The sequence below is a fragment of the Eleginops maclovinus genome, chromosome 15 (genome assembly GCF_036324505.1).
Source record: "Eleginops maclovinus isolate JMC-PN-2008 ecotype Puerto Natales chromosome 15, JC_Emac_rtc_rv5, whole genome shotgun sequence".
In the NCBI taxonomy this organism is placed as follows: domain Eukaryota; kingdom Metazoa; phylum Chordata; class Actinopteri; order Perciformes; family Eleginopidae; genus Eleginops; species Eleginops maclovinus.
The window spans coordinates 1,787,710-1,799,785 of NC_086363.1; the positions used below are offsets into that span (position 1 = coordinate 1,787,710).

A 12,076-nucleotide genomic window follows, 5' to 3' on the forward strand; every position below is an offset into this window, starting at 1 on the left:
CGGTTCAAGTCCCTGAAAGACCAAGTGCTACCTTGGTGTCCCTGAGCACCGTTCCCTACTCTGCTCCTAACACTAGGATGGGTCAAATGCAGTGTACATTCCCCCTCTGTGGGACCAGTAAGGGTCCCTTCTTCTGTATTTTGAACTATACATGTTATATATTGTAGTACAAGGGGCACATTTTATTTTAACTTCTGATGTTTGTATGACTATTTTTATTTACTTATTTACTTATTTATTTATTTACTTATTTATTTATCTGTTTATTTGTTTGTTTATTTATTTAGCAATTTTCAAAAAACTCTAAGTCTGCTGATTTGTTCTGATACAAGATGTTGAATAACAGCCACACGCTTCCAAACTGAGTCTTATAGAAAGGACAAAGTTTAAACAACAACAACAACAACAACAACGTTAAACTATCAAATATTGCCGGTGAAATGTCCTCCAACATTTATGGCTTCTCTTTCTTTTCACTTTCCTTTTTAAGTAGAGAAGAGTTTAGTTCTGAGAAACTCCCTGATGTTCAGGAGCGTTTCTCTCATACTGAAACTCACGGCGCCTCTCATCTGTTGTCTTTACTAACCTGAGTCTGTGACTAAGAGGTCACAAATCAAGCACTGCAGGCCAGAAGTGAAATGAAAAGCTGCGGGCGCAGGTGAAAGTGAGAGTATGCACGTTAACTCACCTCATAAATTTGGTGTTTTTTATTGGAGATTTAGGATTACAGCTGATATAAACATCAGGATGTGTTGTCCAGAGAAACTCACCTTTAAAAGTGACTGTAATTATTAACAGATCATTTGTTGTTTGTCTCTTATTGCTCCAGTAGTTTCTTCCTTTATTATTTTTAATTACGACTTGATGCTGTAACCTGTTGCTGTTCTAATGTGCATGAGTTTGTTTGGTTTTTATGTTTTATTATTTATTTTTTGAATGTTTTATTCTGTGTGTAATAATGTCTAAAAATGCTTCTCAATGTCGTGTCATTTTGACTATATTTCCAGCAGTTTTGCTCAATTCTTCATTATTTTTTGGGCACCATCTGTATTTTGAGTTTCCATGTTACAACTTTTTTATATTTTTGTAAATAACATTAATATTTCTGGGGGCTTAGATCATTTTCTGCTATTTCCAAAATCCAATGGAACATCCCATTGTTTCTTTGTGGTGTGTATCGCCCATAGACTGTATATATAGACAGTCTATGGTATCGCCACTCTTATCTCTCTTGTTATTTTATTGCATTCAAAGCTGCCTTTGGCATTCCTAAACTTCCAAGTGTCTTGTTGTCTTGTTGAATACCTGATGTACACCTTAGGCAAACACTTGACGCTTCCACTTTCCTTTTGAGAGAACAGGCGTTTCATGTTCATGTAAGTAACCTTCCTCCACCCTGTGCTTCCTCTTATCTCCGAGCCCTCCACCCTTTAACCCTTTAGCTCAATGTGTCCAGTCAGCAGCAGGGGAATTAAGGTGTTTTCTACTTTGGAGGCTTTATTCTTCTGCATGGGAATCACTGTTCCGTCAATAATTAACTGATTTATGGAGTTTTACAGCTGCCTGCTATGCACTACGACATCCCAGTGACACAAACACACACATTGCGTGGCGGTTTCCCTGGATCGAAAGTCACCATTGAAGTGTTTTAAGCCTTCCCTGGAAATAATGCATAACCCAGACATGCACACACACACACACACACACACACACACACACACACACACACACACACACACACACACACTTGATGATGTGGAAGATTCGGGATCAGTGATCAGTGAACTACGTACTTGTATTTCCTATTGTACAATTAATTCCCAGCAAAGCCATGACACCGACATATATAATGTGTCGATTGTGGATGTTACACAACCCTCTCCTAGAAATATTGCTTCTGAGAAGGGTTTGTCGAGAGCGAAACTTAACATTTTTAGATTTTTGAACAGATGAAACTGGAAGTTCCTCCATTACAACAGTCAGAGGTGGTGAGCTGGAAATGACTGTTCGCTGGGAAGCGCTCATGAGTTCCTTGTTGTTTCTGTGCAGTAAAGCATGGAGTCACCTTTCAATAGAAAAGCTTAAGGCTGTTTGGTTTCAGAGGATCTTTCTTTGGTTATTAATATTTCTGAGAGAAGTAAAGTGAATGTAGATTAGAACCATGGATATTGTGATTATATTCAACACATCTCGAATCTGGATGCCCTAAACTTTTACATTCTCCAACTCTGATGTCCCCAAATCAAGGAAAAACTCCAGAACTCAAAAAACCTGAACCAGGAGGAGGGGAAATGGAAAAAGCCGAAGTTAAGACTTAGAGAAGACCTGTTGTGCTTTTTGGGTTGTCCCTTTCCTGTAGTGTTATACATTTTTTGCACATTTCAAATTTCTATTTCTGATTATCTTTTCAAAACGATCACTTTCTCCTAACGTCATATACTTTTTGGTGCTCGCTAAGAAGTAGAATCTGAGGATGAAACCCTCTTTATTGTCACATACATGCACACAGCAGAGCACACACAGTGAAACTGGTCCTCTGCATTTAACCCAGGAGCAGTGGGCAGCTATTGTGCAGCGCCCGGGGAGCAATGGGGAGGGGGGGATTGGAGGTGTCCTCTGCCTTGCTCAAGGGCACCACAGCAGGGCCTAGGAGGTGAACTGGGACCTCTCCAAGTAGCAGTCCACCTTCCATATTTCAAGTCTGTTTGGGGACAATCCCTGTGTTCCCTCCCTTTGTTTACTTCCGGAACATAGTGACATCAATATGTAACACTCACGCTGGCGCTCCGACACATTGGACGTGACAGGCTAAGGGGCGGGACAGCTCTAAGCGGTTGACCAATCACAACAGGGCTAGATTGAGCTCATGTTAAATAAGCACTTCTATAATACTACTATCACCAGCTTGTAGTATGCTAGCACAGAAGCTACATTAGCATTAATTAGACAGAATTACCACCAGGAAAATACCTTTACTCTAATTACATGAGTAGAAAAGGCCACCATTTGTAGTTTCAATACTGAATAAGCTTAGTATACTAAACATGTAAAACACTTCTGTGAACATAGCAGCAATAACATTACTAGTATAACTACCGGTGCAGCTGCTGCTACTACCAGCTTTTTAAACTAACTAAATAAATAGGCTTTTTTTAAAGGTGGAAACTTCTCAGGGATCCTCCCAGGAAATCCCTGTTCTTTTTTTATATAGGAGGGTAAACAAGATCAGCCGATTTATCCCAATTAGGTTTGAGAAGACGAGGCCTAGATTAAAGTGAGGTCACATTGTCTGCTGCGAAATGTCTCAGACACCCATTCATTAACTGCTCTAACACGGAGAAATACAGGATTCAATGGCATAAAACATGCATGTATTGTATTTTATTTACCTGCCTTCAGCTGATCCTCAGGATGATTTCATTTACTGGGCAATGTCATTTAACCCTGATGAGAAATAAAGATCAAATGCAGCTGATCCTCCGTGTGTCTCTCCGTGTAACCTCGTGGTTTTATACCCCGATGAAGAGATGTAAGCACAGAATAAATAACACAGTGTGTCATCAGCTGGAAGAGCGTTATTCACTCCTTAGTGAGGAATGACAGGAATGGAAATACAGGTCGGTGTCAAAACTGGGAGAGCGAGAGCAAGTGGGGTTTGTTTACTTTCGTTTGAGTAAATGGTTTTATTCTGATGGTTGAAAGCGTCATACAGGTGTAGAGGAAGTGTATGAGTGTGAAGAAGGAAACGAAGGAGTGTGAAGAAGGAAAAGAAAGAGGGAAAGGAAATGAGATGTGAAAGGAAGGAAGAAGGAAAAGGAAATAAGGGGACTGGGATTACTGAGAGGAAAAGGAGAAGAGAAAAGGAAGTAGGGATGGATGTAAAGGAAGAAAGAGAGAGGGAACGAGAGGAAAGATAAGGAGGATCAAAGTAAGAAAGATAAAGTGAACAGAAGGGAGGACAAACAGTGAAATACCAATAATAATAATAAGCATAAAGAAATATGGAGAAAAAGGAAGAGGATTGACTGGAAAAGAGGATTAAAAGAAACAAACAAACCAGAAATATATCAAAGAATGAGGAAGAGGAAAGGACCGGAGGAAGGAAGTAGATCGAGGGAAAGAGGAGGGTGGGAGGATGGGGGGGAGTCCTGTCCTGTTATGGAGCAGAGCAGCTCGGAGGTTGCTAGATTGCATCATCGCAGTATAAGCTTCCTATAAATAGGATGACGTCAGCCCCCCCCTCCCAGCTCCCTCCTCCTCCTCCCAGCTCCCTCCTCTCTCACTCTCGTAGAGCATTCCTGGTGACGTCACGGGGCCGCGCCCCCTCCCGTTTGCCTTTAAAAGCACATGATGCAACGCTCCGGCCCACAAGCGCAACTTTACGCACAGCAAGGAAGAGAAACAGAAGCGAGATTTAAGAGCTGCCTTTTACCTGCATCCACTTCATCAGAACCCGGTCACCACTGACTCAAGGTACGGTTGTTTTTTTCGGCGTGTGTGTGGTTTAGTGTGAGTGTGTGTGGTTTTCAGCGACAGAGGATTGGTGTTTGCTGTCTCGGTTTGTAAAGCGGAGAAGTGCTGGTGCTGTCCCGGGACACTTCACTCAAACTTCTAAATGAACTTATTCGTCTATATTTGAAAACAATAACCACCCGAGACAATATGTAAGGCTGAAACGACTGAGATTTGAGATTTTAGAGCTTTTTAATTTAGCTTTTCATTCACAAGTTATAACTTGAATCGGATGACTTGTGCTTCGTGTTTGTTGGGCATTATAGTAATTTAACAATACTTTATAAACATATTGTAAAGTGTTAAACCTACTTTAGAGCTTCGTCAGGATGTGTTAAATCATGTTTAAGTCAAATTTATCGGTATTTTCTGAAGGTAATGACATTTGAGATGAACAACTGCGTTTGTTCTGGACCATTTTTCAAAATAAAAGCCTCAAAACCTGGCAAATATTGTACAGGTGACTTTGAATATACTATATATCGGTTGCATGGTCAGATTAATAGAAAAAGTGTTCTAATATCTTCTATAAAGAGTCTTAATATAAGAACTTATGGACAAAATGTGGAAGAATATCATGTTCAATACTCGTTAAATGCGTGGAGACGGGACAGCCTGTGTTTGTTTTGGTTTCACAGAGCTGTTCATAACAACATAATCATCTCATCAACCTGTCAGTCCCTCCTCTGTTTGGATAACACTCACACCTATTACTTATTCTCTTTAATTGCTTATGGCTTTGTTCCCAAATACTGCTTCATGTTAACAGCTTTATTATATTGTATCTGTTGTGCAATATTGAAGACCCATTATTACTCAGGAGAAGACTATCATTCATATCTGCATAATGGCTTGATTAGTTCTCTGTGGATCTTAATACACGTTATAGTTACCTTATCAAGATGTCTTTGATCTACTATATTATATTACATTCTAATTTCTTTGTGTTATATTTATTATTATTATTGGAGCTGTTATTTTTTCATTTGTCAATCTTGAGTGAAAAAATGCTAAATCTGTAAATAATAATGAGTGTTGTCCTGTGTTTGCAGAATGATGTTGCAGCACACCGGTCCCTCGCTGGCTGACATCAGCTGCTCCGCCCTGGTGCCCTGCCTCTCCCCGCCGGGCAGCCTCACCCTGGACGACTTCACCAACTTCACCCCCATCGTGAAGGAGGAGCTGCGGCTCGCCATCCAGTCCAAACGCCTGTCCAACGGGCTGAGCGCCGACGTGAGCTCCGACTGCTCCAGCTCCGACCTGACCTCCCTGCACTACCAGGACGGACAAGGCGTCAAGAGAGAGGTGAGGAAGAGGGGGAGGAAGAACACAGATACTTTGCTGATAACACATTGTAAACCCATCAGGGCAGACTGGGCTCTGGTTATTGAATATTAAAGCATGGAAACATTTCACAGGAACCTGGAAATTAGCATAATATGTTAAGTAGAAGTAGCGATACTAATTATGTAAAAGTCAGGCTTTCAAAGTCTTACTAAATTGAAAGTACTATTGCCATACAAATATACTCGAACCAAAAGTAGTGATTGTACTGTTTATGGATAAAGTATTCTAAGCTTATATTTCATTCTTCGATTTTTCAGTTCACACCTCAGGAGCAAGAGAGGAGAAAGAGAAGGAGGGAGAGGAATAAGGTCGCTGCTGCCAAGTGTCGCAACAGGAAGAAGGAGAAGACCGAGACTCTGCAGCAGGTACTATTCAACTTCTATGAACTCCTACAAAGAACTCGCATAATAAAGATTTGACATCCAACATAAATGTAGAGCTTTACCAACTGGTTTAACCCTCCTCTTGCTCTCTTTTCTGCAGGAGTCAGAGAAACTAGAGACAGTGAACGCAGAACTGAAGGCTCAGATCGAGGAGCTGAAGACGCAGAAGCAGCAGCTCGTCTACATGCTCAACCTGCACCGACCCACCTGCATCGTCCGCGCCCAAAATGGCCAAACCCCCGAGGACGAGAGGAACCTCTTCATCCAACACATCAAGGAGAGCACTTTACAATTCCACAACCTAGTCTCCTCCTCCACCACGTCTACCGCCACGTCCACCTCGTCGTCCACGTCCTTCTCGACACTCGCACCTCTAGACGGAGGCCTTCTGACCCTCGATAGCATCCACTGCCACTAACGAGCGATCAAGCCACTTTTCAAAGACTTGCAATGTCTCATCCCAACGCAGCACAGATTGTAAGAGAAGCAGGTGGACGACTACGACTTGAGAATGACAGTGACATTAAAAAGTAAACGCCATTGGATGACTCCTCGGTCTCGTTCGCCGCCAACAAAGCTGCTAAAGAGAGATAGAGGCCCCTCCCACTCCCTGAATCCACAGCTGCTGATTGGACAGAAAAAAACATTACAAACAGTCACGTCCAAGAACAGATGCCAAAGCACTAAAACACATCTTTTTTTTATTTACTGGTATTTTGAATAGTCAGAGTTTTGTACCAAAGTTTGTTTTGCAAGGTGTTCACGGCACATCATTTGTTTCTCAGAGGGAAGTAGACGCTGATCGACTGAGTGTCTGTAAAGCCAGACAAGTGTGCAAGAAATCACCTTAAAAAAAGACATTGTGCTGCTTAGTGTATAAAGCAAAGTATATTTATTGAGTAACTACTGTATGACATGTCGTGGCCGTAGCAACCCTTGTCCTTTTTACAACGTGAACTACTAAATCTGCTGCTACTACTAACCTCTCAGGACCTGTGCTGGCTGTAGATCAATGTTTATTGAGAAGTAATATCTCCCAAAATGTCAGCTTGTTTGCTATCAGGGCTGCCGTAGCAGTTAAAAAAAGGGAAATGTACTTTTCAGACAGGGTTTGCACTTACTGAAGTTGATATTAGACGATTACAATATAAGCCTTTATGCAGATGATATGTTACTTCTCTTAGTAATTTGAATTTTGCTCACCAACAAAATTGCCCCAAATATAATAATACTGTATATACTTTCAATTTATTTATCACTGCGTTCCCTCTTAAGATAAACAGAACAAGTGTTGCTTTTTCTTCTGTGACGATGAAGCTCCACAAGTGTTATTTTAGTCGTTTTTCTACTTTAAATCTCGTGTATTGTATCGCATCATTCTCTCTGTGCTACTGTACGTTAAACACCGGATGCCTCCTTTGGTCTTGGATAAAACAAGAAAGATTGTTATTTTCTAACGATGTATTTTTTAATAATAAGATTTGGTTTGGAAGTTGTGTTCACGAGATATCGTTAGCTAGGTATCGGAAGTGTTGCATCAGCTTTCGGCTGGTTCTAAAACACGCCTGACTCTGGAGTTATGCAAGAGGATTTTTTTATGTTATGCTGTGTGTTTTGAACTTGCACAAACAGAAACTGAGGGAGTGTAATGAAAGAGAGGTTAGCAGGATATAGCAAAGGAATCTGCTCATCAGAATTTCAATAGTTTCCAGTAAGTCTACCCCAACATCAAACATCATGTTAGCACCGTCAGCTTCTGAGGTCATCTTAAAGGTTTGTCGCTATTGGGAAACATCTCCATTAAGAGTGATTATTTATCACCTTACTGTCACAGTGAGGACTGAAGTTTAATATTGTATGGTTGGATGGTAGAAGAAGAAGGTTTATATGGTTTATTAAGAAGGAAATTACCTAAGAGTGACTCGGTTAAAGGGACGCAGGCGTCTGTTCACAGTGTGTATGTTGTTTTGTGGTTGTGTTGTGTTGCTAGTCATAAGCACTGATGTATTTTGTCGTGCCTACTTCTACTGATAGAGGCAGTTCCTGTTTTCTCTGTAGCATCACATAGACAAAATTAATAAACTGTAAGCTGTCAGGTACAACTGCACTGCTACTACCAATGTGTTCTTCTTCCATCTTTGTTTTTGATACCTTGTCAATTAAAATCTGTATTGAAAATGTAACCGCTCCTGGTCTTTGTGTTTTGTTTTGGGATAAAGTCTGGGAACACTTCAAAAGACGCTAACATATTTTTGTAGGACGACACAGAAGTTAGCATTGCAAAGGCTCCTTCGACAAAAAGTCAATGGGATTTTGGATTATTGCAAAAAATAATCTCTGTGGCAAACACACGTTTTGTGATTCAGATAATCTCATATATGTACATCACTTTATCATTTTAGAGTGTAAAGTCTGCAGAAATAAAAAGCTAACGTTATGCTTAAAGGAACTACAGCACGGTCACATGACTTCACGTAAGCACCGCTAAGCTAAAGGAGGCTAATATTGGGCTATAAAGGAACTACAGCACGGTCACATGACTTCACGTAAGCACCGCTAAGCTAAAGGCGGCTAATGTTGGTCTATAAAGGAACTACAGCACGGTCACATGACTTCACGTAAGCACCGCTAAGCTAAAGGAGGCTAATGTTGGTCTATAAAGGAACTACAGCACGGTCACATGACTTCACGTCACCACCGCTAAGCTAAAGGCGGCTAATGTTGGGCTATAAAGGAACTACAGCACGGTCACATGACTTCACATCACCACCGCTAAGCTAAAGGAGGCTAATGTTGGGCTATAAAGGAACTACAGCACGGTCACATGACTTCACGTCACCACCGCTAAGCTAAAGGCGGCTAATGTTCGGAGTGCTAACAATAAGTAATCTTATTAAGACACTTTTTAGCAACCGCTGTTTTCAGATTCACCAGTGGGGTATTTACTGAAGTATTTCATGTCTTCCAGGGTCAGAAAACCCGTAACTCAAGTAAGTAATTTCCGGGTTTATTGGTCAAAGCTCGGGTGTATATTAATACTGTTTAGTGTAAAGAATACAGACAAACTAAAGGCTCTGATGATATGTTGTAGTTTGTCCTCTAGATCAAAGGCTTAAATAAAGTAATAACACCCTAAGCAGTCGTTGGCTTTTCTTTGGAGATAAACACATCAACCCTAAACTGGTTTAGCTACAACCTTGTATTTTAGTATATAAAGAAAAATATGCAGGAAAACATACAGTAGGAGGCGTAAAGGAAGTGGACGGGTTGCACCTTTAGGCAGACAACTCCATAACATAAAGTCAGTTGACTCCCTGTGAAATAAGAGCAGCTGTCTGTGTGCTGAAGAGAGACAAGACTGGACATGTCGACTGTTCACAAAGGAAGAGGGAGAGAGATATGGCTTCACCTTTGGTATCTTTGAAGATAAGATGTGAAATAGTTTTCAGAAAACAACAAACCTGCCGGCCCAGCCCCGAATAATCTCACATCTCCGTCCACAGAAATGTAAAACACACACAAAACCTGGAATGAAGACCAGAATTGGATCACGTTTCGATGTATGAAGGATTAGCTTTTTAAAGAGAAAGCTTCTTTTCTGTTTAATCAATTCAAATTTGGTGTGTTTTTTTGCAATTGCCTAAACCTCTGGCAGGTGTTGACACATTAGACACATGCAATTACTGTAATTATGTAACACTAGGTCAAATTGAACACATTAACCCAATTTTGAAATATTTGTAAATCTGTTAGCAACTCGTAAAAGGACCTTTACTTTTGGTCCATTTCGATGCTTACACAGTACATAGCAGCACAGTAGCTCTCTGTTGTGATACTACTCCAAGTAAAAGTAACATGGCTGAGTATTTCTTCCAAAACAGGGTGGAAAATCTGATAAGATTCTTGCTTATTTCCCATTCATCAAATGCTTAATGGGGTGGGGTTCTCCATGACAGTTAGAACCATGCACCAAGTTCCCACAATGCCTCTGGTGTTGCTTTAAGTCATTTTTCTGGACGTGTTTGTGATTTGTAGCTAATTACCCTATAGTTGCACAAGCAGCTAATTGGCCTGCAGCAGAGAACCCCACCTTCCCCATCATCAAACGAACAAAACAATGGCAGGCGCTCCGTCCAGGTGTGCGGGTTTCTGCTTGAAAGTCGGCATGTCATCACCCGACCCGTCGGAAATGACTCCAGCATGGTTTGATAATGCTTCATTGTCCTCACGAGTCTCCAAGGTCCACAGATCTTTGGGCGGACAAGACATCTTAACACACATTTCACCCTCTGTCTGAAACCAGAGCCCAGTCTGCTCTGATTGGTTAGCTGGTCGGCTCTGTTGTGATTGGTCAAATGCTTAGAGCTGTCCCGCCCCTTAGCCTATCAGGTACAATGTGTTCGAGCACTAGCCAATAGAAGTGCAAGTGTTACATAGTGATGACATTATGTTCCGTAAGTAAACAAAGGCGACAAAAGGAGGGCAAGGGGGGAGGGAACTTTGGGATTTTAGCCATTGCAGACTATTTACATGCACTGAAAACCCCCCAAAAAGCATAATGGGGCCTCTCTTTAAAAATGTGCTACTTTCTTTATACAGAGGAGACAAGTGGATTATATAAGAATAGATCATGTTGGTGCGGTTACGGCTAGTTTCATAAGTAAGCCAAGTTTCAGCGGTCTTAAATTAAACGGTTACATGGAAAAGCTAACTGCTCCCGTGTTCTGAACAGGTTCGGACAGGAATGTGTGTGTGATATACAGTAAATGAGTCTATTATCCTGCCATGACGAAACTCCTCATATCTTTATCCTTAGGCTTTATCAGTGCACTCTTTTTCGTGGTACACACCCATGGAATTAAAGCTGTAAGGTAAATGTAGTGAAGTAAAAAAGGTCCTTTTACCTAAAACAAAAGAACCAAGTTAGCTTCTCCAGAGCCAGCGGCGCTGCTCTGCACGGATGAGGTGTGATTGGGGGAATGACTCGTAGTAAGTTAAAAAGCTGCTCTTTATTTCACAAGTTCTTATGAGAACTACAGTTGAAGCGGAAGTGAGAGCTTTCGTCATGAGGTGAATCCATATATTAGGATGTGTTCTCAGGTCAGCGGGGGTCACACTGAGGACACAACTAGAGTTTCTCTCCATCCAGAGTTTTGTTCTGGGAAGTCCTTTCCGTCTGTACCAATAACTTACATCACACCGATGACACACCGGGTGTTTCCTGAAGTGAATGTGTGTCAGTGGTTCTCAGTATATTACATTTAGCTGACGCTTTTATCTGAAGCGACTTACAATAAGTGCAAAAACATAGAGAATCAAACCCAGAACAACAAGGAAGAGCAGGTATGTTCACTTCATGCAAGTCCCAAAAAATGAAGAGAGTTTTAATATATATATTTTCCTCCTTTATTCTAAGCATCCTGTAACTTACATTCTGAAAGGAAAACAGGAGGCCCTTAAATGATCTAAGAATGAGGACAGTGGTGAAGCATTGAACAGCAACACACATTAAAAAAATGTAAATGTGTCTCGTCTTTTATTTTGTTAAACTAATAAAGACAATGGAAAAAGAAAATGTGGCCTGCCAACGGTTCCTAACAGGATGTTGGCCAATTGGGGCCAAAGTACACACACACACACACACACACACACACACACACACACACACACACACACACACACACACACACACACACACACACAGGAAGATGATTTGTCATTGGGGGAAAATCTGATGCAAGCAGAGGTAAAGTCAGTGATGCAACGTGGGTATCGTAACGTTTGACCAGAAGCATCCTGTGTGCGGGGGTCAGAGGTCACAGATGAACACACAC

At 41.2% G+C, this 12,076-nt stretch overlaps 1 protein-coding gene across 1 annotated transcript; it reads left to right on the forward strand.

Moving 5' to 3' along the window:
* The first annotated feature begins 4,324 nt into the window (after nucleotides 1-4,324).
* atf3 (activating transcription factor 3) lies at nucleotides 4,325-8,425 on the forward strand. Its single transcript, XM_063902047.1, has 4 exons — nucleotides 4,325-4,473; nucleotides 5,565-5,817; nucleotides 6,117-6,224; nucleotides 6,343-8,425. Exons 2-4 carry the CDS (start codon nucleotides 5,566-5,568, stop codon nucleotides 6,658-6,660), a joined length of 678 nt encoding a protein of 225 aa, XP_063758117.1. The 5' UTR covers nucleotides 4,325-4,473; nucleotide 5,565; the 3' UTR covers nucleotides 6,661-8,425.
* Nucleotides 8,426-12,076: the final 3,651 nt, after the last annotated feature.